Genomic DNA, 26,643 nt, shown 5'->3' with positions numbered 1-26,643 from the left:
CAATCTGTCCTCATAAATCAACCTTCTCAACTCTGCAATCAACCTAGTGAACCTCCTCTGCACCCCCTCCACTGCCAGTACATCCTTGCTGAAGTAAGGAGACCAAAACCGCACACAATATTCCAGGTGTGGCCTCACCAGCACCCTACACAGCTGCAACATAACCTCCCGGTTTTTAAACTCCATCCCTCTAACAATGAACGACAATATTCCATTTGCCTTCATAATTACCTGCTGCATCTGCAAGCCAACTTTTTATGATTCGTGCACAAGAATGCCCGGGTCCCTCTGCACAGCAGCGTGCTGTGATTTTTCACCATTTAAATAATAATAAACCTTGAAATATAATTGCTTTTAACATCCTGTCAGTATTAGACACCCCCCCCACTTTAAACTTACATCCCACATTGGCTCTCTTTTTCGGGATAATTAGTAATAAACTTGCGCTTTCTTTCACTCAAGGAAATCTTATAATTTGGCTCATTTGTTTGATTTAGTTAATGACCATTTAATTGAAATGTGTTGCTTCCAAGCTAGAAATGAAATCAAAATATTTATGCTGACTGAGAGGGGTGTAAAATAAGGGGGTTGACCACCCACATTTACCTGGCCATAACAATGCTCATTCCTATGTGTAATCCTATCTCATCGTGGAATGAAGTCATATTCAACTACAACTGAGCAATAGCTGTTCCAAAAATGACCCAGCTGTTAACATGGTTATCTGCATTATGATTGGATATCAGTTTCTTTCATTCCATCCCTCCTCACCCTGTTCCAGTGCACATTATAAAGCTTCCTTGGAATTAATCCAGGACAGAGTGCTGATCTAATATGGAAGGCAAGGAAGAAATCTCAGCAAGGAAACTTATGTCACTGATGATGGGGCATAGTTAGAACACACTAAATAAGTCTAGGCTTGTCGCATTCAGCATTCCTTTGAAAGCATCAGCTTGCTCTATATTCTCAACCTTGTATCCAAAAAAAGCTTTGAAGCACGAACTCAGACTTTGAAACAATATAATTCTGTAGCAGAAACTGCGCTCGTTCAACATCTGGTTCTTCAAATCTTCTACATCAGCAGCTCTCAACTTTTCACATCTTACATGCCACTCATGATTTTGTTGAAAAGCCCTGGTCCCACTCGGATTAAAATATAACTCCACTTTTACCAAGAAATTTATTTTACATTTACATTCATTTTAGCATTGGATTAATGATTAATGGGAAGTTTTAAGAGCCTTAAAAATTAAAATTATCTTTCTACAAATAAGCTTTAGTATAAATTATAAAGAAAAGATGCAGTTATTAGTGAGAAGCCTGTGCTTGCAGATCTTAGGCAAGCACGTCAATTCTTGGGGTCCCACCTGGGTGATGACCTTTATAACCCACACAGGGCGACACTGTGGCTCAGTGGTTAGCACTGCTGCCTCACAGTACCAGGGATCTGGGTTTGATTCCAGCCTCAGGTGACTGTCTGTGTGAAGTCTGCACATTCTCCCTGTGTCTGCATGAGCTTCTACTGGGTGCTCTGGTTTCCTCCCACAGTCCAAAGATGTGCAGGTTAGGTGGATTAGTCATGGCAAATGTAGGGTCTGGGTGGGATGCTCTTTGGAAGGTAGGTGTGGTCTCGATGGGTCCAATGGCTTGCTTCCACTTTGTAGGAACTGTATTCAACCCTCTGTTTGAAAAACACTGCTCCAAGCAGGCAAATTACAGACCCATGTGATACAAACCAAGCATGTGAGTCGTTTTAAAAAATTGTTTCGGCAATATGAACATTGCTAGCAAGACCAGCAGTTATCGCTATCCTTAATTAGCCAGAGGGCAGATAAGAATCAACCATATTTCTATCGATCTGGAGTCATGTGTAGGTCAGACCAGGTGTGGATTAACGTTTCCATCCCTAAAGGACAATAGTAAACCCAACGGACTTTCTGACAATGAACAATGGTTTCATGTTCATCAGTGGACTTGTACTTCCATATTTTTCTGGAATTCAAATTCCACCATCAGCCATGAACATTACCTGGGTCTCTGAATAAAGAGCCGAGCAATAACAACACTAGACCATCGTCTCCACTTATCAAAAAAATTCAAATGTACCCTCCCATTCACATTATACTTCCTTTTCTTTCAAGTTAATCATGCAACTTCACAGTCCTCTCATTAAACCAGTGCCTCTCAGTGGTAAGTTTTTCCTGTCAGGGGAGGATCAATGTTAAAAAGATTCTGTGAGACTAGCCATGTTAGCATTCTTCTTCCTGAGCAGATGTCTGCTTGAAAACTACCAAAATAAACTTAGAAGAATTCAGGAGGAAAATGAAAAATTGTCAGCCAGTGTCATGGTTATCCAAGTATAACATGTACTTTCGAAAAGTGAATTTGCTGCTGAAGTTAACCAGTAGTATACAAATTATTTAATTTAGACACCTGAGCAACAGAACATAATCAAGGAATTTCATGGAGATTTACTACATTTAATACCAAACCCTTTACGTTCCTGACCTTGCCCACTCTAATTTCTTATCATCCAGGTCCCTCAAACTCTCAGGTTCTCTGGTTTGCCATCTTACCCATTGCCTTCAGCCATTGGGCTCTTGATTCTGGAATTCCCTTCCCTAATTTTTCCACCCTTTTAAAACTCACCACTTTAATTCATTTCTCCTTATTTTCCCACGGCTGAATATCCATCTTTTGTTCATGGTGCAATGACCTGGGATATTTCACTATGTAAAAGGCACCACATAATTACAGGTTGTTGTTGTTGAATGTTACACCCTAATTAAAACATTAGTCTGCCATTCTCAAATTAAAGAGTATTTTAAATTATGTAGAATTTACAGCACAGAAATAGTTTGTCTATTGTAACAGGTCTGTGACAGTGTTTATGCCCAACACAAGACTCCTCCTACCATTTTAGTTCACCTCACAATATTAACATATTATCTTATTCTATTCTATTCTCTCTCATATGTTTATCTATTGCTTGCCTTTAATTTTGAAATAAAAGAAAGGTCCAAGGCTGGATTTCTACAGCAAGCAACCAATCTCCTGATTCCTCAAAGATTCTCCACCTTCTACAAGTTAGGGATGTGAGAAAATACTCTGCTTGTCTATGGCAGAGTGCTGCTCTAACAATGATCAAGGAGCTCCAAATTATCCAGAATAAAATGGCCGGCTTGATTGGCACCTTTAATGTTCACTCCCTCCATTGTCTATAGAATGCATTGTTCCTAAACTCAGATAAACTCATTGCCATACTTGATCCTTTTCAATCGAATATAGTTCTCTGGTTTTGTTGCCTTACATTTTGAGTTGATGAGGTGGGGTTGTAATTAGATGTTATCATGAACTAAATTACACTTATAGAGGGAAGCCCATTGCAATGCCAGCTGTACATTTGTAAAAGAGATGAACCAGAACTTCACTGATGACTATTTGCTAAATTAGTTGGGGACCGTGCGCTCTCCAAAGTGTTTTAGGATGATTTTTGAAATTGTCAAGTCCAGTAGCTTCATGGTCATATTGTTGTGTAAGTCAGTTAGTGCCCAAAAGAGTTAACTGACATTGTGAGCTGAATTGGTGTGTTAGCTTAAGTGTCTGGTTCACAATGTAAAATAAGGCCAACAGTGTGGGTTTAATTCTCACTTTGCCTGAGGATAAAATGAAGAACTCTGCTGCTCAAACACTCTACTTGACAGAGAAACGTGGTGACCATCAGGCATCTCATTCTGTAATGGTCCAGTAGGATTATGGTGACTTTATATTTAACCTATCAGATATAAAGGACTGTCCACGTGCATAGCTAACCAGAATTGTTGCTGTTCAGATTCTCCAAATTTTAATGTTACATAGCAGTAATGTGTACTTACTCTTAAATTGAGCCTGATGTCTTGTGAGACCACCTCAGGTGTAATGCAACTAGCTATTAATTAGCATGTAATAAAATAATTCTGTTCATCAAGACTGAGTCTATCTTCTGTTGAGAGTGTGGCACTGGAAAAGCATAGCAGGTCAGGCAGCAGGAGAATCGACATTTCGAGCGTAAGCCCTTCATCAGGGATCTAGAGACTGTTGGGCTTATGCCTGCAACACTGATTCACCTGCTCCTCGACTGCTGCCTGACCTGCTGTGCTTTTCCAGCATCACACTCTTGACTCTGATCTCCAGCATCTGCCGTACTCACTTTCTCCTGAGTCTATCTTCTGCTGAAGACCTTGTCAGCTCATTCTTCCTCATTTGGTTTTGGTACCTCAGACTAAACCCAGAAGGACTGGTGAATCAATCAAAGGCATCCCAAATTGTTCTGACCAATGACCACAGCACCATATGATGGTGACAGCAGTGGTCATCTGAAGATTTCATTCAGCCATATCATTGCAGGGTATAACCCTAGTTACGTTTTCCATTGCAAAGATTCAAGAAAGAATTATGCTGCATGTATACATGATTACAGTTTACCACAGAAATTCAGGGCATGCAGCTACAAGTGTATAAGGCTCGACAAACAGTTACCTGATCCTCCTGTAAATGCATTGCATTTGTACCCTAAATGCACCTGCCCTTAGTACAAAACTACACCTATATTCACAAGCCAAGGCCTGTCACAATATCCTCTGTTGTTCAGGATGCCTAGCAACATTAGTAATATGTAAATCTCACTGCTGACTAACATTTTGATCGTCAAACAACTAAGATGGGTGGATTGTTGTTACAGTACTTAATAACCTGCAATGATCCATTTCTGTTTCACAATAACACTCCAGCTGCCACCACCCAATGGTTCAAAAACCCATGTTCTGACTCGCTGAAGCTTGAATATACTTGTATCACTTCCTGTCCGTACATCAGTCACTGAGACCAGGTTTCTTAACTCCATGAAAGCTTAACATTTATAAGATCTAAACACTGCATTTTTTCTGAATTACTATTCAAAGGAAAACAGGGATTCAAGTTAATCATCACAAAAAAGGCTGGGTACAGTAGCTTATGGCAAAAAACTGTACATTTCTAGTGCCCTACAGAGATGGAAATTTGTCTCAATAACAACATCCTATTTTCTGTTCGGGGACTCTGCAGCCGTCAGTATAATCATAAAATCACTACAGAGTGGAAGCAGGCCATTAGCCCATACCACTCCTCCAAAGAGCATCCCACCCAGACATACTCCCTTACCCTATCCCTGTGACCCCACACCCTGTACATCTTTGGACTGTGGGAGGAAACCCACACAGACACAGGGAGAATGTACAAACACTATACGGTCGCCGAGGCTGGAATAAAACCCAGGTCCCTGGTGTTGCATGGCAGCAGTTCTAACCATTGAGCCACTGTGCTGCCCCAGTTCAATAATTTGAGAGCCTGAACACTTTCTTCCATGTCTTTTACTCACCTCCACACTCCAGGTCCTTTCAGCACAACCAACCCATTTTCACCCACTCACGGTCCCCGTTATTAGCTTTTCTTCCCCACAGGCTGACAATCATCCTTCCTTTTGACTGCCTAACCATCATTCCCTCTCTCTCTGGGCTCAATCTCCAACTATCTGCTTACCTTTTCACCTACTGCCCCACCCCAACCCCTATCTTCAGCTTACATGGCACCTTATCCTGGCTACTATCAGTTCTGGCCAGGGGTTAACTGGATCTGAAACGTTAATTCTGCTTTCTTCCTGCAGATACTGTCAGGCCTGTTGAGTTTCTCTAGCAAATTTTGTTTTTGTTTCAGACTTCCAGCATCTGCAGTTTTTTACTTTATTATAATCTGCCCAACATATCTGCTCTGTCCCATATGTGACTCCAGACCCACAGTGAAGGGGTTGACTTTCAACTGCCCTCTGAAATGCCCCAGCAATCCCCTCAGTTCAAGGACAGATGGGGATGGTCTACAGACCTTCCAGTAGCACCCGTGTCCAGTGAAAGAATAAAAATAACGTCAAAGCAGAACTAAGGTTTTTTTCAAAGAAAGGAAAGGATAGTTGTTTGAAAAGGCGAATCATTTGCAGGCAGCATTAGATTAGGAGCCCCAAATGCAGCAAGTAACCGCTTAAATGTTTGTTGAGTTAAATGGCTCCTTTCAGTTCATCAGCTTTTCACAGATGGATTAAAATAACTTTTTCCATTGCAACATGCATCTAAAATGATACATTAAAGTGATGTTTTGCCAACACAACTGCTTCAGGTGCTGCCATTTCAAAAGGTCAATAGCTTTGGATGAACATTAATTCCCTCTGATGGCATTTGCATGCTTTACAATCCAATATCAAATTACAAAATGTAAAATCTATTCAATAACTAGACAATGTATTTTGGTTTTAATTAAGGTTGCCTTAACTAAGATATTTTTTAGAATGGGAATTCACTGTTGGGTGCAGTTGAAATAATCCTAAAATTATGAGAGAGACAAGATGATTTAAGGTATGACTCAGAATGTAACCTTTAATGACTGTTTGATAAAGAAACACTTTCTTGCACTGTTCACATTTCTCTTTGGTCAGCTGCCTCACATGGAAACATAACTCAAAGCATGTTTAAACAGAACAACTAATTCAAACTGATGGAAATCTACACTGCAGCCCCATATTTTGTGATAATACCTAACTCAGCAAGCTGCTTGTGTCTGCAAGTCAAAATGTCATGAAAACCACCTGGGTACATGATCGTACATGAGAAAAAAAACCTGGCACAAATCAAGTGGAAATCATTGTGAATATACGATGTCCAAAGAAAGTGCCAAATCTATGTCATATTCCTTCATCATGCCCCACATTATGCATGAAAATTGAAGTCTAAATCAATCAAATTATCAATTATACACAACAGGTCCAGAAATGTTTACAACTTTCGATGTAAGTTCAACAATTTTAGAGCTTTAACACTGCCGCACCCCACCCACCCACCACCCCTCCAACCCCACCCAGTTCTTTTACCCCAAGCCCCACACACCAGGTCCTGTCATCACATGGGCTGCTACCATAGCATAGAACATAGAACAATAGAGCGCAGAACAGGCCCTTCGGCCCTCAACGTTATGCCGATCTATGAACTAATCTAAGCCCATCCCCCTATACTATCCCATAGTCATCCATATGCTAATCCAAGCCCTCTTTAAATGCGCCTAATGTGGCTGAGTTAACTGCGTTGGCAGGCAGGGCATTCCACGCCTTTACCACTCTCTGAGTGAAGAACCTGCCTCTGACATCTGTCTTAAATCTATCACCCCTCAATTTGCAGCTATGCCCCTTTGTACAAGCAGATATCATCATCCTAGGAATTAACTCATGGTCAGCCACTAATGGTCCCCATTAGCAGCTATTCATTCTCCCAGGCTGACCTTTACCCACTCTTGTGTCTGCCCAACTGTTTATCTCTCTCTTTGGGCTCTATCTCCACCAGTTGTGTCTTCTCTCACTTCCTCTCCACCCTATCTTCTGCATAAGTACAACCTTCCCCGAGCTACCATCAGTTCTGAAGAATGGTCACTGGATCCAAAATGTTAACTCTGCTTTCTCTCCACAGAGATGATGCCTGATCTGCAGAGTTTTTCCAGCAATTTCTGTTTTTGTTACAAAAAATGTAATGCTTTTTTTCATCTTGCATGCAAGTTTCTGACATTGTCATGATACAAACCTATTGGAAATATATTTAAGTTTCTGAATATGGGCACCACAGACCAGAAATATGAAGTTGATTCCTTTAACCCATTCAAACCTGGCACAAGTTCAGGAATGTTTTGAAGATGCAATGTGGGTTGAAGGTCAGCTTGCCTAAGTTTGCTAAGTGGCAGATGACTTCACTGGAAATTCTGAATCCACAGAATTAAGCATAATGATCAGGTAAATCTAGGCATGGTGTAAGTGATGTTCACCTGAGTTTTCCCAAACTTTTCACAGAATTTAGGTCTAATATCATCTGTTGTTGAATCTGGACCCCACCCAATGCAGAGTTTCTTTGGGCTCAATAGCTTTAAGCCAAAGGTTGAATGGATGAGGTCTTTCCTTTGGATGGATGAGGTCTGGCTCTTCACTGACAGAATCTAATGTCTTCAAGCCAAACTGAAGCCCTGGTTGATAGAGGAGATACAAATATCCTTTCATCAGTGGAATTTGCTACCCCAGTGTGTGGTGGATGCTGGGACAGTGAGTAAATTTAAGGCAGAATTAGACAGATTTTTAATTGGTAATGGGTTGAAGGGATATGGAGAGAAGGCAGGACAATGGGGGCACATATCAGCCATGATGGAATGGTGGAGCAGAATTGATGGGCTGAATGGCCTAATGCTGCTCATATATCTTATGAACTTATGCTGGATGAGAGCCAGCTAGAGTCATACAGCTTGATTGAGCAGAGCATTGGGAGGTTTCCCAAAGGAAAGACCTAATCTATCCACCCTTTGGCTTAAAGCTATGAGAAAACAGCCTCGTTCCTAATTGATTCCTGGGAGGGCAGGTCTGATATATCAGGAGAGATTGAGTCTGTTAGGATTGGATTCACAGGAGTTTAGAAGAAAGAGGGAGATCTCATAGAAACCTACAAAATTCAGACAGGATTAAACAGGTTAGCTAGAGGAAGGATGTTCTCGATGGTGGGGGAGTCCAGAACCAAGGGTGAAGGATAAAGGGTAAATCTTTTAGGACTGAGATGAGGAAGCATTTCTTCACCCAGAGAGTGGTGAGCTTGTGGAATTCACTACCACAGAAAGTAGTCAAGGCCAAAATATTCTGTATTTTCAAGAAGGAGGTAGATAAAGCCCTTGTGGCTAAAGGGATCTAGGGATATGAGGGGAGGGTGGGATTAGGGCATTAAGCTTGATGATCATCCAAAATCATATTGAATGACAGAGCAGACTCAAGAGACCAAATTGCCTATTCCTGCTCCCAACAACTATGTTTCTATGTTTCAATCCCAGTATCAGCCTTCACTCTCGAGGTTCTGCTTGACTGGAGGATCAATATTTATCATTGTTGAGGAATATTGCAAATTTGCTTAAAATGGTTCCTCGCTTCCTCTATCATGTGGGTTATCTTGGAACCATGTAAACACAGCAGATGCCAAATGATTGCCCTTGAAGATAATCGCTTATCACTTGCACAACTGAGAAGTTTACATTTGAACCCCCATGCAGGCAGGTGAACAGCACAAAGTTACATGATATGGGAGTACACTGTGACCATCCACCCTGCAAGGGAGCTAAATCGACTAAATGCAATCCCTGCTAATTCCAAAAAAATTTAGAATGTGTCTTCTAGAATAATCACATCAGCTGAACCCAGACAAAAAAAACCTGACATCTAAGGATCTGTCACCTAAATAAAAAAAAGTGATTAATTTTCAACTCCAAGTGAATGAAAGAAAACTAGAATGGCCACACATCATTAAACCTGCCCAACAAAATACCAGCCTCTTCTGCTTTTACTCCTGAGAAAATTGATCCAATCAAGATCACATTCTTTACTTTCAAAAATCACTATAGCAGTTATGAATACAATAATACAATCAAATATATTGATAGACTTAGGATCTTACTCTGATACATATGTGACACAGGATGGGCTAAGTAGTGCCAGATAGGTAAGTTGCATATAAAGTTGATGAGATGCATTCAGGGATATTGAGGAAATTAAGGGTAAAAACTGCAGAAGCCCAGATTGTGATCTTAAAATATTCCTCAGAAACTGTTGTGGAGCCAGAATCTTGAGGTATTATCAATGTTCCATATGTGTTCGAAAAACGTTGTAAGAATAGGTCCAACAAATACAATCTTAGTGTTGGGAAAGCTTCGATAGCAATAATCTGGGACAAAATTAACAGTCACTGTACAAATATAAATGAATTAAGGAAAAACAACATGTTAACAGCAAATCATGTCTGACTAACTTGATTGTTTTTGATGAGGTAACAGATGATAGTGGGGGTGATGTGGTGGACATGGACTTCCAATAGACATTTGAGACAAAGTAATCTACAGATCTTTCAGAAAAGTTCAGCTCCACAGAATAAAGAGCAGCACAGACAGGAAGTTGCTTAAATAATAGGAAACAGGGACTAGTTGCATTGTTTTTCAGATTGTGGGAAGGGATACACTGGGGCTCATTATTAGGACACCTGCATTTCTTGATATATAATTAAGAACTTAGAATTAGGCATGACAGACAGAATTATGAAAATTGCAGGTGACACAAAACTTGGAAAGATTATGAATTGTAACAAGGGTAGTGATTAACTTCATGAGTATATAGATAGGCCGATGGAATATATGCAACCATGAAACTTCATGCAGGAAAGTACGAAGTGGTACGTTTTGGTAGAAATTACAAAGAAGGGAATATAAAATTAAGATTACGATTCTGAAGGGAGTTCAGGAACAGAGGGATTAGTGGAAATATCACTGAAGGTGGTTGGACAGGTTGAGAAAGCAGCTACTAAGACATACAGATTCCTAAGCTTCATAAATAGAGTCAAGGAGTACAAAACTAAAATTAGTGAGAGGGTGCAGAAAAGATTTACAGTTCCAGGGTGAGAACTTCAGTTATGTGAATAAACTGGAGCTGTTTACCTTAGAAAAGAGGAGATTTGATATCCAAAATCAGAAGTATTCCAGTCAGAGTAGACAGGGATAAACTGTTCCCACCGACAATGTGGTGAAAACAAGTTCAACTGTGATTTTCAAAAGGGAATTAGATAATTACCTGAAGAGGAGAGATTTACCAGGCTACAAGGAAAAGGTTTGGCAGGGAGAGAAAGACAAGCTGAACTATTCTTTAATAAAGCCAGTGAACTTTATAACTATAAAATTAAGACTCATAACTGATTGCCTTCATCAACTGGAACAGTGCAAAATGTATTAATTATGTATTTGCTATTGCTTTCCCATAGCCAAAATTCTTGATTTTCTAAAAGTCCAAAAATTATGACCAAGGTTCACAAGTCAAAAGTGCATATATAAGCACATGCTTTTAATAAATCTGAACATTGTACATCTTAAATACTTTATTATAGTCTTTCATTGAGATAAAGGGAAAAAGCTCAGCAATCAGTTAGCTGTTAAGAGTTTGTGCTCTAGCCAGAGATTGGGAATTGCAAAATTACAAAAATGTGCACATTTCCTTCTAAGGAGAGAACCACAACATCAGGGTTTCACTTCAGCACTGCTGAATTACTGATGTCGCATTTTAATATAAATTGTATTATTCAACAGTTCAAATTATTTGTATTAGGAGCCTTTGAGGCAACATGTAAGGCCCCTCTTGTGCTGCAGTGGTAGTGTCCCTACCCCAAGATTGAGAGACCCAGATTCAAGTCCCCTCTACTCCAGAGGTGTCTAATAATATCGCTGAACAGGTTAATTAGAAAAATAAGTTAAATAAAAAAAAATTGAGGCAACACAGCTGTTCTGTGAATCTGCGGTATGAAGATATTAGGTGGATTGGTCATGGTAAATCACATGTAGTGGCCAGGGATGTGCAGGTTAGGTGGATTGGCCAGGGTAAATCTCTTGTAGTGTCCAGGGATGTGCAGGCTAGGTGGTTTAGCCAATGGGAAGTGCAGGGTTACAGGGATAGGGTAGGGATGTGGGACTGGGTGAGATGCTCTTTGGAGAGTTGATGTAGACTTGATGTGTTGAATGGCCCGTTTACACACTGTAGAGATTCTATGATTCTATGTCACCCTTCAATCACTTCTGAATACAAAAAGCATTTAATTAAGTGCTCTTCAACTGTGCATAATAAAATGTGAACAAAGGATAATTGTGTTTCACTAACTGGGACTGATTTTACGTTTTAAGTTTGAGTATCTGCCTTTATTCATACATATAATCTTTCAGCTCATTTAAGTTGACCTGATTCTATTAGACTAACATGCTTAAATCACATAAGATCAAACATTTTGTTTCAAATCACAGATGGCTCCCTTACAGAAGTGAAAAGTATTGGGTGGAATTTTCAGTTCTTGATCAGTGGGGCAGCAGCGAGACAGTTGGCAAAATATGACAGAATGAAAACATTGAATTCTCAATGCCAAGAAACTGCTTTCCAATTTATTTGTTTTGAGTTTTACACAGTGACTTCAGAATCCCATTATTAGCGTACTTTAATGCATTGCACTCCATCATTAGCCCAACTCACAACTTCCATATCTCACTTCTAATTCTCCAGTTCTTTCCCAAGAAACTAGATGGAGCCTTTCCCATCATGATAGTCAGTGCAATTAATTGGCAGCAGCTCATCTTGTTCCTCTAGGCATTCATCCAACTTCATCTTCACTCTGCATGTTCCATGGATACCAACCTGCTGAATGTATTGTGATCCCAGTAACAATTCGATATGTATTATTGGCGAATAATGTAATTAAGCAGTGTGTATCAAAACTCCTGGAACTATTCCTTCTTCACCCACCTATCCAGCAACCTCCACACATCACTTCTTCCTTCTCCTGTCCACATACGCAAACACCTCAAAGTAGAGAAGGGAAGTTGGCTCAAGAGAGCAATTAATTAATAAGCAATTATTCACCACATTTCTACAGTGATGAGGTTTCTTGCATTTTATTCCTCCTCAAAAATCACTTCATCGCCTAGAGTTCACAACTGTATTTTTTGAAACCGCCCACTATAAAGCTTAATTTTAATTCAATCATTTCTAACTGTTAAAGTTGCACTTGTTTGACAGTCAGGCGGAGTTTAATTTAGAAACTGCCGGTCTGAGTACAAAGTTAAAAATCACACAACATCAAGTTATAGTCCAACACATTTAATTGGAAGCACTAGCTTTCGGAGCGCCACTCCTTCCTCAAGTGGTTGCGGAGCAGCACTCTGAAAGTTAGTGCTTCCAAATAAACCTGTTGGACTATAACCTGGTGTTGCGTGATTTTTAAGTTCGTACACCCCAGTCCAATACCAGCATCTCCAAATCTGCTTGGTCTGCTTGCTCTTGCTTGGTCCAGTCTTGTTAAATAAAAGGAAATCCCAACATTTTCTATAAGGACATCAGTACTGAAGGGTGGTTAACAAAAAAGTGGAATTGAGACCCAGCCAGATAAATCAAGATCTCATTGAATGTGTTGCAGGCTCAAAGAGCTGAACGACCTGTTCCTTCACCTCGGTCCAATGCTCCTATCTTCAAAAATGAGGATAAAGATAAGGTCAAGAAAAAGAACTGCAAAAAAACAACCTGCTAAATGATTGCTGACAAAATGATCTTGCCCCTACAGTAGCCAACATACACAAGAAGCAAACTGACTCAGGGTTGATGCAGCCACTTTAGAACAGGAGACAAATTCTGTGTCATACAATCTCATACTCCACAACTATCTGATGAAGGAGCAGCGCTTTGAAAGCTAGTGCTTCCAAATAAACCTGTTGATTATAACCCGGCGTTGTGTGATTTTTAACTTGATATAAAGAAGAAGTCTTAAAAGCATTTTTAAAAATTAACTTAGGTAATGTAGTACAATATGCCTCACTTTTACAATACCAAATACTCTACTATGAAAGAACGTCATTCGTGATACTGAAGGTTTGCACACAGTTCATTGATTTTGAGTCAGCACCACCTTTTGGGATATCATGGACCTGAAGAACAAAGAGCCAGGGCTTGCCATCTAATCTAATCAGGGCTACCTGAAAAGTGAAAGTGAATGCCCCCATTTGTAGGGAACATCTGAGTTGTGATTCTTACCATAACTGAATTGTTTACAAACTCTTACCAAGGTTTAGACATGAGAAATGAGTTCTAGGGAGCGATGTTGGTAGAACTAAAGGTCGAAAAAGTAAAAGGGGACAAAACAAAACTGAAAAAATGTACTTAGTGAAAGAAGATCATTTCTAAATGCTGGCAATACAGATTGATCTGAAAAATTTCCTCAAAGTCAGACAAATAAGTTGAGAAAAACTTAAAACAGAAAGTATTGGATAAAATCAACAGATGTGGCAGCATCTGTGGAAAACATAACAGAGTTAACATTGACCTGGTTCCAGAGAAGTTTTGTTGGGCTCATTAACTCTCATTTACACTGTTTCTCTCTCCATAGATGCTGCCAGTCCTGGTTGGGTTTCCACAACACCTTTGGTTTTTATTTCAAATCATTAGCATTAAAAAAAAACAAGTGTAACAAGTATAGGCCCAAAGGGTCTGTTTCCATGCTGTACATCTCTATGACTCTAAGTGCATCTCTGCAGACCTGGAGGAGAACTGCCCACTGTAGCATGGTTTTCCCTTTCTCTGATGTAAGTTTAAACTTGCAGTCACTGAAGGCAATGTTTTTGATAAGCAGCAACTGTGATTGCAGAAAAAAACTGGCAAAGATTGAATCACATTGAGTATTCAATCAGCTTCCCCTGCCCATTTATCATTTCCACCAGCACAACACCGAACCTGACATTCCACAAATAAATAATTAGCTTCTCATGATCAGTGAGAGTTGTTAGCAGTAATTATTAACTTAATGTGCTTTTAAGAGCTCAGTCACATTTCAATCAACAAGATGTAATCTTTTCAAGGGTTTTTTTTTGCAGTGAGATTATTAGTGTAAAAATGAAAGTTCTTGTCAGATCATAAGATTTTCCAATTTTTTTCAGCCTTGGGGTGTTTCAATAAAATATTCTCTGGAGAAGTGTAGAATCACTAACAGCAGCTTCTGGAGTTCTACATTATATTTCACACATGTTCAGCTTCAGTCAACATACCAGCTAACATTGACAGACTTGCCATCATTACCACTGCAATTTCCATGCCATTATATACATGAAGTTATAACATTTACCCTTCACCAAGGAGATATTGATGGTTCACAACTAATGGATCAATCTAAATCATACATTTTCAATGATGGTTAAGAAAACACATCCCTTGCTCTAATTCAAAATTGCTAGTTGCTAAAACCCTTATATTTTATATCTAAAGCAATCAGGACACTGTTTAAATATCACTATTTTACAGTACAATCCTTTTCTTGCCTCCTATTCCACTTTGATAAAATTCCATCATCATTCCTTTCCAAGCTGACATCAATGATTTTTTTTCTGGCCACCTCACACAGGCAACTGAATTAATAGGCATTTTTAATCAACCAGTTCATAGATGTTATGACACACTTCTGAAGCAGGTGGGCCTTGAACCCTGGCCTCCTGGATTAGAGGTTGGAACACTACCACCATCTTTGCTTCTAACTGGATTATATTGGCACTATATTACTCCTGATTTATAACAATGACCAATGAAAATAATCTCACAGACACAAGTGAGATGATACTAATTTTAGTTTGGTTGCTTTTAATAATCACTATCCATAAAGAACTAAAGTCATTACATATCGAAGACATTGAGTATAGGAGTTGGAATTAGATTACTTACAGTGTGGAAACAGGCCCTTCAGCCCAACAAGTCCACACCAACCCTCCAAAGAGCAACCCACCCAGACCCATTCCCCTGCATTTACCCCTTCACCTAACACTAAGGGCAATGTGGCATTGCCAATTCACCTAACCTGCACATTTTTGGACTGTGGGAGGAAACCTGAGCACCTGAAGAAAACCTACGCAAACACGGGGATAATGTGCAAACTCCACACAGACTGAGGTGGGAACCCGGGTCTCTGGTGCTATGATGCAGCAGTGCTGACCACTGTGTCACTGTGCCAGCCATGTGATGTTGCAGCTATAGAGGACATTGGTGAAGCCACTTTTATAATACTACATACAATTCTACTATCCCTACCACAGGAAGACTGTTGTGAAAATTGAAAGGGTGCAGAAAAGATTTACAAGGATGTTGCTGGGACTGGAGGGTTTGAGCTACAAGGAGAGACTGAATAGGCTGGGACTTCTTTCTCTGGAGAGTCAGCGGCTGGTATAAAATCACGAGGGGCAGGGATTGGATGAATAGCCAATGTCTTTTTCCCATTGTGAGGGGAGTCCAAAACAAGAGGTGAGAGGGGAAAGATTTAAAAAGGACCTAAGGAGTAGCATTTTCACATAGAGGGTGGTGCCTCTATGTGAAATAAATTTCCAGAGGAAGTGGTGAAGATGGGTACATTTACAATAGTTACAAGGCATCTAGATGGGTATGTGAAGAATTTAGAGGGATATGGGCCAAATGCTGTCAACTGGAACTAGGTCAGATTGAGATAACTGGTTGGCATGGACAAGTTGTACCGAAGGTCTACTTTCCATGCTGCATGACTTGGACACTCCATGACATTTCTAAAATAAAATCACAGCAGACAAAAAAATACAAACTATCATAACTTCAAGATATAAGAAGTACCTGTGAGGAAATATAACAGAAAATCACGAGAGTTCATTAATACTGGGAAATTTCCTCACAAACATTGCATAGAACAAATATAGTCCAATACAGTGAGCAGAAAGAAGGAATGGATAGGAACTAATGTATCTTGTTAAAGTGGTAAACTTGCAAAGTCTGAGCTACAGGGCCTACTGTCTGAGCTACAGGGCCTACTGTCTGAGCTACAGGGCTTACTGTCAGCACTTAGGGATAATATTCTTCTGTTGCCGAAAACATTTGACAGTTCACAGTGTTCTGGTTCCATTATGTGCACACTGAAGACACTAATCTATATTGCTACAGATAAAAAAAACGCATTTCAAGGTTATTTTTTGGATCAGCAGCTTTTTGCGCACATTAGCCCAAAACTAATTGCTCAAAATGTGTTCAGTTCCTGGAAAATATGAATAAACAATTTAACAGTCAGTTAAAGTTACGCTGAATCCTGTCCAAATTTTAGATGCTGTCCTGTAGCTTTTAAACATAAACAGCCCTTTCAAACCAAAGTGACAAAGATCCAACTCAATTGTTAAGTTTAAAGATGCTATACTGCCTGTGGTAATTAGTGGTTCTCAGTCAATCGGGAATCTTTTCTGATCAATTTTGAAGACTGTACTGAAGATTTGGATTTCACGTCAATAATATGCTGAGATTTTGCTTGAGTATTCTTAGAAATGAGGTATGGAAAGGAAATGGTTTCACCTACAATTATTCACTCTCTTGAAATAAATTGGATGGACTCCATAAAAATATGAATTCTACCCAGGTTGAGCAAACAACAAGATTACTTAAATATTTCTACAGTTTCATTCTTTAATATGAGTGTGACTGATAACACAGCTGCTCAAATGTAGAAGGCTTAATGCAAGCTGCTGAAGAGAATACTAAAATGTTTAAATTGTTCTATCTGGAATTATATTGATTAACACTCTCAGGTTTTCTCATATGACGAACATCCATCCGTTGCATGGAGTTCTGCATGCAAAGGCAAACTTGCAGATATGAGTGACAATAGAAAAGTAAGGTTCTTGAGAGTGTTGAGTTAACTCAATATGATAAAATTCTCAATGGAAAATTAAGTTGAAATGAATCCTGTGTGGTCCATTCAGTGTGCCACTGCCTGACACAACCAAGTCTAAGGAACTTCAGACATTAGATTGTTGACCAGCTAACCTGTTCATTGATAATACTTGGAATGACCTGGTCAACACAGCTCAGAGCTAATCACAAAGCTTTGGAAAGCTTTTGCAAATCAATATCACAATGAGTGAACTATTTCTGAACAAGTAATGGCAATGAATTCTGTAATGAATAGTTCAGTCATGAATAATTTGTAAGTTTTTTTTAACTGGGTGAATTCTAGCTTTACTCTCACTCATTATTGGGTGGTCCCAACCCTTAGCTTTTGAAGTTATGGATGTCAAGTAATTTGGGAATGGCTAAATACTCAATGTTAGGCCAAACAGAAAACGTCTTGTGTGAATTTCTCGGCAATTTGACTTGGAGGCCCTTAAAGAATGGCTTGTGCCAAAAACCTTGTTGGTCATCTTGATTAATTGGGTCAATAGGCTGAGGAGTGGCAGATGGAGTTTAAGTTGGATACACGTGAGATATTGCATTTTGGAAATAAAAAGTAAGGGCAGGACTTTTACAGTTAATAGTAGGACCCTGGGTAATGTTGTTGAACAGAGAGACCTAGGAGTTCAGATTCATAATTCTTTGAAAGTTCCATCACAGGTAGACAGGGTGCTTAAGAAGGTGTTTAGCACGCTTGCCTTCATTGCTCACACCATTGAGTATAGGGGATGGGATGTCATGTTGAAGTTGTACAGGATGTTGGTGAGGCCTCTTATGGAGGTTTGTGTGCAGTTCTGATTGCCCTGTTATAGGAAGGATATTATTAAACTGGAGAAGGTTCATAAAAGGCTTACCTCAATGTTTTTGGGAATGGAGGGTTGGAATTATAAAAATAGATTGAATAGGCTGGAACATTTTTCACTGGAACGTAGGAGGTTGAGAGATGACTTTACAGAGGTTTATAAAATCATGAGGGGCATAGAAAAGGTGGATACAGTTGGTGAGTTTAAAACTAAGGGGCATATTTTTAAGTGAGAGGAGAAAGATTTAAAAAGGACCTGAGGGGCCACTTATTCACAAAGGAGGATGATTCATAAATGGAATGAGCTGCCAGGAAAAGTGGTAGATACAGGTACCATTACAACATGTAAAAGATATTTAGACAGTGCATGAACAGGAAAGATTTAGAGGGAATTGGGCAGGTTTAGTTTGGGAAAGTTAGCTGGCTTGAAGTCGGACCGATGTTTGTTTCTGTGCTGTTTGACATAAAACTTGAGTTATTAAATTGCTTTTTATTTCCCCCTCTATTTATTCACAGAATGAGGACATTACTGGCTAGGTCAACATTCAGGTAATGCCCATTCCTAATTTCCCAAGGGCATTGAATCATATTGCTGTGGGTCTGGAGTCACATGATGGCATAAATGAACCAGATGGTTTTTTCCCGCATCATTAGACTCTTAATTCCAGATTTTTATTGAATTCAAATGCTACCATCTGCTGCGGCAGGATTCAATCCTGGGTTCACAGAAGATTACCTGGAGCTCTGGCCTAATGTCCAACAACAACACCACTAGGCCATCACCTCCCCTATTTGTGACCTTAACAACAAGTAGCAAACAACTCATAGTACTGTTAATATTGTTAAAAGCCCAGAATCTGAAATTAAATTGAACTGGCTATTAATCTAAGTCGTTTGATTTGATCTCCTTTCAAGCAAGGTGCTCTGCAAGGCCTGTTAATTTGGAAAACCCCATTCTGAGGACACTTCATCCCCTTAAATAAGTTTTGCCAGCTTTAATAGAAAGTTTGATAAAACATGGAACTTTTATATGAAATGCTGAAGATGTGTTGCTGGTTAAAGCACAGCAGGTCAGGCAGCATCCAAGGAACAGGAAATTCAACGTTTCAGACCAGAGCCCTTCATCAGGAAAGGCTGTGACTCCTGATGAAGGGCTCTGGCCCGAAACGTCGAATTCCTGTTCCTTGGATGCTGCCTGACCTGCTGTGCTTTAACCAGCAACACATTTTCAGCTCTGATCTCCAGCATCTGCAGACTTCACTTTTTACTTTTATATGTAAGCCAAGAGAAAAGAAAATAATTCAGAACCATAGTAAAATGTCCTTTCAGATCATGGCTAGTATGTCCCTTCCCTAAAACTGTCAACTAGGGATACAAAGCATAAATAGCCACATATTATTGACATATTCAAATAGAGTATGCCTGTGAAGATTAGTGATTCTGAGACAAGTTTAGATTAATCTAATTTGGTTTTCCTTTCATCAAATGTACTTTTTCTTTTCACCATTCTTAAGTCAACCAATCAGGATTTTCATTTTGCCTATTGCAATAAACCAAATACTTTCTTGATTGGAGAATAGTTTTTGTGTGGATTAAGCACCACACCCTTAAAAAAGATTGATGTATGAAAGAATAAAAGTTGCTGTCAGCCATCACTAATAAGAAACAGTTTGAAAGATCAGCATTCACCTAAGTTGCTTCACTTATCAATGCTGCTGAATAAATGAGCAGATTCAACTGTTCAAGACCTAGTTGAATGTGCATGAATTTGTTTTTCACTTGTGAGAAAGATTTAATAGAAAAGCCGATTAATACTCTCAGCCTACAATAATCTACATTAGCAGATGAAAGAGCATTAGGAGCAATTTGGAATTAGCTTAGTTTTCTGCTGAAATAGATGCCAAATCTCACTGAAAATAATTAGCACCAGGAAGTACTGGGGTTCAAAGTAAGTGAAAAAATATGTTTCTTTCCCATCAAAACACACACAGACACCCAACCACCCACCCACACCTGGCTTCAAAATTATGACAACACGTTGATCATTATCACAAGGCTTGCCACCTAGTGGTAGATTTACAAAAACATTTGTTATTTTCCCACAGATACTCAGAGTCAGAATCACATAAGTGACTCCAATGAGATTATTGCTTCTCCTCTCTTTAAACATGCATAATGTAAAATTGATTCAAACCACCTATATGTTTCAATTTCTTCCCCCCAAGTCAGCAACCTTAAACTCTTTAGAATTGCATTAAATGATGTGTTTGAAAATAACAATTGCAAATTGGTCAATAACATTAGCATGTAAGTATAACACCACTGCAGCAAAATATTACAAGAGTGATAATCTGAAAAGTAAAATAAGCAAAGACCTATCAACTGAAGAGAACTGTTGTTAGGCTCTGAGTTTGTTACAGTATTTAGACTTTTATAAGAAAGACAGAAATGCTCCATAATTAATTTAGTGGGCCAAATGATCTGTTTCCATACTATGCAGCTCTATGACTCAATGACAACTTTCTAGTTCATATTCCCAAGTTTAGTAAGTACCAGATGCCAAGTGTGTACATATCTATAGCTGGTGCAGCACAATTTATGGAGCTGAGTGCAGTCTTAGATGGAATTCACACTGTAAAATTAGTGGTAATTTGCTTCACATTGTTGTTACAGCTCCAAGTGTATTCAGAATCATTTTACTTCAAAGTTGTTGCTATTAAAATGTGGAACATGCTTGATATATTTTATGAACTAAATGATATCGCACATTTTAATTGGAAAAATGAAAACTTTTTTTACAAAAAGTAATTTTAATGTATTTTCAATCGCTCAACACTATATTTGGGACTAGATAGATGACTTGCAATGTCTTATTCATGTCTGTACTTTAGTATGTTCCCATGTGGAACTGACTGGGGACAACTTCAATCCTTCCGAACAGGTAGTTCTACTTCCTTCCATTTCCAGAATTCAAGGTTAAAACATTGTTGCCACAACATATACTGTCCAACAAACTCTCATGCAGATTCATTTAAACACTCAACATTCAAAAAGGAAGGACACCAAGACATCACACAAACAGGAGCATTAAACTAAATTAAATTCATAAAGTCCATAACCGATTATTTGGTATAAGAGTGTGACAAAGGAGAAAACCCCACCTAACCATTCTGTCAGCCACCTTTGACATTGAACAGCATTTCACATCCATTTCCCTCATGCTTTTCCTTCGGGATTTCTGAAATATATCCCCTCGGTATAGATCCACTATAATCTATGGCCAGCTCAGGTTAATAATTAAGCCAATTAACTGAATTTAGGTTGTGCATTTTCAATGATAGTCCTTGCACAGAATATAATATAGGAAAACAAGGGATATTAATGAATAATCCGAGATAGCGAGAAATGTTTCAAACTACAGAACCCAATCCTATAACATAAGTACATATTTTTAGTAACCTCCCATATCATATCCAATAATATCAATTTGGATGGTTTAGCTAATTTACTATAATACTTAGAAACAGTAATCTGAGGATAAAATATTTGGCAGGTCCTCAAAACAAATTAAAACATTCTGTACAGTAAGACACGTCTGAACATTCTATACTTTGAAAGGTTAGGACACGTATACTCTCATTACAGGTATATGATCTCATAAAATAATACTCTGGCTTTTTCCAGAACTTGCAATGCTCCTGCATGTGCAGGCAGGGCTGGGCAGTGTGTGCTACCCAAACATAGCTGCACAAAGTGTCAGAGCCTGAGAGGTCAATGACATTCAAAACCAAACACTCTGCCTCTGTGCACACCACCAGCACCACATTCCCAAGCCAGTCAATGTGGCATTGCAGGATTCAGCTCTGTTTTAACCATTAGAATCTCTTGCTTCTCCGGCCCCCTCCAGGTGCAGCCTTCAGACCAGGTATTCCAGCATTTCCTATTTCCCAGCTCTTTCTCCTTCCCACCAAGTGGCTAAAAAGTATGGCTGATCGCTCCTCCTCCTCCTCACACTTTCTCTGCTCAGTCTAGCAATCCAAATTCTGCTTTCTATATGCAACCCTAGCCCATGTATAGCCCCTATATTTACAGTGGTATATATGAACATATATGTACAGTGGCGTTCACATTGGTGGAGTAAACTAGAACGTATAGTGGGTGGCTAATTGATACCTGCACACTCCACACCCACATTGATCTGGCAACTTAGAGCAGCTGAAAAGGGATAATACATTGTTAGCATTTTGAAATCAGAAAACACTTCAATAAATGCTGCTTGGATTCAGAGGTCTTTTGAAAGAATGCAGATAGTGCCAATTTCCTTCAGCTTAACTCTTGAGGCTTATTGATATGATGTCTTGTTGAATTTGCCTTTGAAAATGGTGATCTCATCAGAGTACAGTATATAGTTAAACACTTTAATAAAGTACATAGTTAAACACTTTAATATCATTTATATTATTGTAATCATATTCCCGCATTTCTGACAGAGTTGTCTGACACTACTGTAACATTGTGAATTCTTAAACTGTTAGCAAATAGAAACAAGTTGAAATTCTTTTATTTGTTCCTATTTAGACAGCACGGCTTTCAATGACAATTGTCTATCTGACACCTCAGCAGAGTCCCACTCAGATTAAGATTTGAATCATGTCCCAGGTAAAATCTCCACTCATGTCTCACACAGGCTATAAGGCGTGTGCTTTCACCGAATGTGGGGTTTAGAGTTGCCCAAAGTGATGTAGATCAGTGTAGCCCAACAAGTGAATATTAATATAGCAGCAGGAAAGCCAATTGGAAAGCAAGGTGTGTTCTCACTGACATTGAACAGCATTTCACGTTCCTTGTAAAATGGAATCACTTATGAGATGGAATCTGGGATTTATCATTCTGATAAGTGAGCATGTTCTGTCCATCTTTAACACCAAATCAACTCCTGCCTCACCGAATTCACAAGTCTGTCTTTACTGCGAGTGTCTGCGGTTACAGGACGTGGTTGTTTCGAGTTCCGTTCTATGCACAGTATTCCTTGGGCTGTGTACCTCTGTTTAGGGGTCTGCTCTGGCTGACTGCATGTTTCTGTTGTTGTATGAAATAAGCTGTCTAGTGCACTCTTTCGAGCCATACTGAGATATCCAGGTAACTCTGGCCAACTGCAGCTCCGCGGTTCTCAGACAGAGCTGAGAGTACAGGCTCAGGCACAATGCTTTACAGACTCGAAATGAACTGAGCTCGGAACCTAATCCTCTTTTATCCCGTGGAAGCCTATTCAAATAAACATTCCTTTTGGCGAGTTAAATACTATCAGCCACCATTTTTACAATCGAACTAGAGGGGAAAGTATTCAAGTATGTACTCTATGTTTCTAGCCTATGCGAGTGTAATCACTTTCGACTTTAATGACATTTTTTCTACAAGTGTCTGAATACAGAATTTCACTTACCAAAAGGGCAAAAGGCAATCCCATCGCCAAAAGAAACTTCAGACTGAAACTTGGCGTCTTCATTTTGCCTGATCTTTTACTCCCCGCAAACGAAAGCCTCTTTGACAATTTGTGAAGCCGCCTCTAACTGAGTGGATCTCACAGAACTCCCGACTAATGTAGTTCCCAGCTTCGAGCGTCACAGCCGAGCCAACACTTTACCGCCCACACCACACAGAAGGAGACAAGTTCTGCACTGCTCTAGCCTCCAGCAAACCTGGCGGAGTGCATTAGTCACCTGGAGAAGGAAGTTTAAATTGTTCATTCCTTTTTTTGTTAAATTCTACCTAGCAATTTGCATTGCTTTAAACAAATAACAAAGTCATCTTTTGCATGTATACTGCTGGTGTTATCATTCAAATCTGCTAGCTTTTTGTTTTGAATTTTTTTTATTAGGAGCGCCTTAATTTTGGTTGTATCTTTCAGAAAAGTTGTGCAGTTAATTCTGGTCAAGCCACTGTAACTTTGTCGAAATGAAGTTCAAAGACAACATGTGATTGTTGATAGAGATGAGCAGTATGGTGCCTTTTTTATTTAGCTGTAGACTCAGAAATCATATCACGGAATAAAAGGGAAGCAGTGGCCTAGTGGTATTATCACTGGTTCTAGACTCTCAAATATCTACACTGTATCACCCTAGGAACCTTGTATGTTCCTATAAAATCACCTCTTATTCTTCTACATATTAAGCCCAACCTACTCTCCTCATAAAGTGGGGGAACACTTCAGCAGACAAGGAAATTCAGCCTTGGATCTTCGGGTGACCATCCACCAAGGCAAACTTTGGGATACATAACAACGCAGAGTGGCCAAGCAGAGGCTGAAAGCCAAGGTACCCATGAGGATGGCCTCAACCGGGACCTTGGGTTCATGTCACACTACAGGTATCGAGTAAAAAATGAGGTCTGCAGATGCTGGAGATCACAGCTGCAAATGTGTTGCTGGTCAAAGCACAGCAGGCCAGGCAGCATCTTCCTGAGATGCTGCCTGGCCTGCTGTGCTTTGACCAGCAACACATTCACACTACAGGTATCCCCACTATAGTATACACTCTCTCACACACGCACATGGTCACACTCACACAGAGTCTCTCATACACGCACACACACTCCCTCCCTTACACACAGACTCACACATACACACTTTCCCTCTTCCTCACACACACAGTTAAGTCTATGGGGTGAATTTACATTTGTATTTGCAAATACATTCTATTTTGTTCAAAAAGCACACAATCTGGAGGCAGTCAGTCAATATGACATGTTATAAATTTATACTTTGGAAATAGAACCAGTCTGAGTCAAGGTTGGATACAAACAGACTCTAATCTCACACCTTTAATGCATTGTCTGAGCTGAGATGTCACCTTTGTTTATATAAAACCTTAAGTTTTCATGGAACAATGATGAAAGAAATTCTGGGATTTACGTATTAATCAATCAAAACTTGCAACCCATTCTAAGTGATCAAAGACATAACAGCAATTTAGATTCAAATCTACTAGGTAAAAACAATGACTGCAGATGCTGGAAACCAGATTCTGGATCAGTGGTGCTGGAAGAGCACAGCAGTTCAGGCAGCATCCGAGGAGCAGTAAAATCGATGTTTCGGGCAAAAGCCCTTCATCAGGAATATAGGCAGAGAGCCTGAAGGGTGGAGAGATAAGTGAGAGGAGGGTGGGAGTGGGGTAAAAGTAGCATAGAGTACAATGGGTGAGTAGGGGAGGGGATGAAGGTGATAGGTCAGGGGAAGGGTGGAGTGAATCAGTGGAAAAGGAGATAGGCAGGTAGGACAAGTCCGGACAAGTCATGGGGACAGTGCTGAGCTGGAAGGTTGGAGCTGGGGTGAGGGAAGAGGAAATGAGGAAACTGTTGAAGTCCACATTGATGCCCTGGGCTTGAAGTGTTTAGATTAGATTAGATTACTTACAGTGTGGAAACAGGCCCTTTGGCCCAACAAGTCCACACCGACCCGCCGAAGCGCAACCCACCCATACTCCTACATATACCCCTTACCTAACACTACGGGCAATTTAGCATGGCCAATTCACCTGACCCGCACATCTTTGGAATGTGGGAGGAAACCGGAGCACCCGGAGGAAACCCACGCAGACACAGGGAGAACGTGCAAACTCCACACAGTCAGTCGCCTGAGGTGGGAATTGAACCCAGGTCCCTGGCGCTGTGAGGCAGCAGTGCTAACCACTGTGCCACCGTGTTCTGAGGCGGAAGATGGGGTGTTCTTCCTCCAGGCATCTGGTGGTGAGGGAGCGGCGGTGAAGGAGGCCCATAACCTCCATGCCCTCGGCAGAGTGGGAGGGGGAGTTGAAATGTTGGGCCACAGGGTGGTGTGGTTGATTGGTGCGGGTGTCCCAGAGATGTTCCCTAAAGCGCTCTGCTAGGAGGCGTCCAGTCTCTCCAACATAGAGGAGACCGCATCGGGAGCAACGGATACAATAAATGATATTGGTGGATGTGCAGGTAAAACTTTGATGGATGTGAAAGGCTCCTTTAGGGCCTTGGATGGAGGTGAGGGATGAGGTGTGGGCACAGGTTTTGTAATTCCTGCAGTGGCAGGGGAAGGTGCCAGGACGGGTAAAGGGGGCGTGGACCTGACCAGGTAGTCACGGAGGGAACGGTCTTTGCGGAAGGCGGAAAGAGGTGGGGAGGGAAATATATCCCTGGTGGCCTCACCACCAGACGCCTGGAGGAAGAACGCCTCATCTTCCGCCTCGGAGCACTTCAACCTCAGGGCATCGATGTGGACTTCAACAGTTTCCTCATTTCCCTTTCCCCCACCTCACTCCAGTTCCAAACTTCCAGCTCAGCACTGTCCCCATGACTTGTCCTACCTGCCTATCTTCTTTTCCACTGATCCACTCCATCCTCCCCCTCCCCGACCTATCACCTTCATCCCCTCCCCCACTCACCTATTGTACTCTATGCTACTTTCTCCCCACCCCCACCCTCCTCTCACTTATCTCTCCACCCTTCAGGC

At 40.2% G+C, this 26,643-nt stretch overlaps 1 protein-coding gene across 1 annotated transcript in view; it reads right to left on the bottom strand.

Annotated features, from left to right (window-relative positions):
* Positions 1–23,802, bottom strand: part of LOC132834804 (syndecan-1-like) — a 51,487-nt gene extending 27,685 nt beyond the window's left edge. Inside the window, exon 1 of the mRNA XM_060853851.1 lies at positions 23,608–23,802. Within this exon, the coding sequence (XP_060709834.1) occupies positions 23,608–23,670 (63 nt within the window). The 5' untranslated portion in view covers positions 23,671–23,802. The remainder of the gene's footprint in view (positions 1–23,607) is intronic.
* Positions 23,803–26,643: the final 2,841 nt, after the last annotated feature.

The sequence above is a fragment of the Hemiscyllium ocellatum genome, chromosome 3 (genome assembly GCF_020745735.1).
Source record: "Hemiscyllium ocellatum isolate sHemOce1 chromosome 3, sHemOce1.pat.X.cur, whole genome shotgun sequence".
NCBI lineage: Eukaryota > Metazoa > Chordata > Chondrichthyes > Orectolobiformes > Hemiscylliidae > Hemiscyllium > Hemiscyllium ocellatum.
This window is presented reverse-complemented; position numbering and strand designations above follow the sequence as displayed.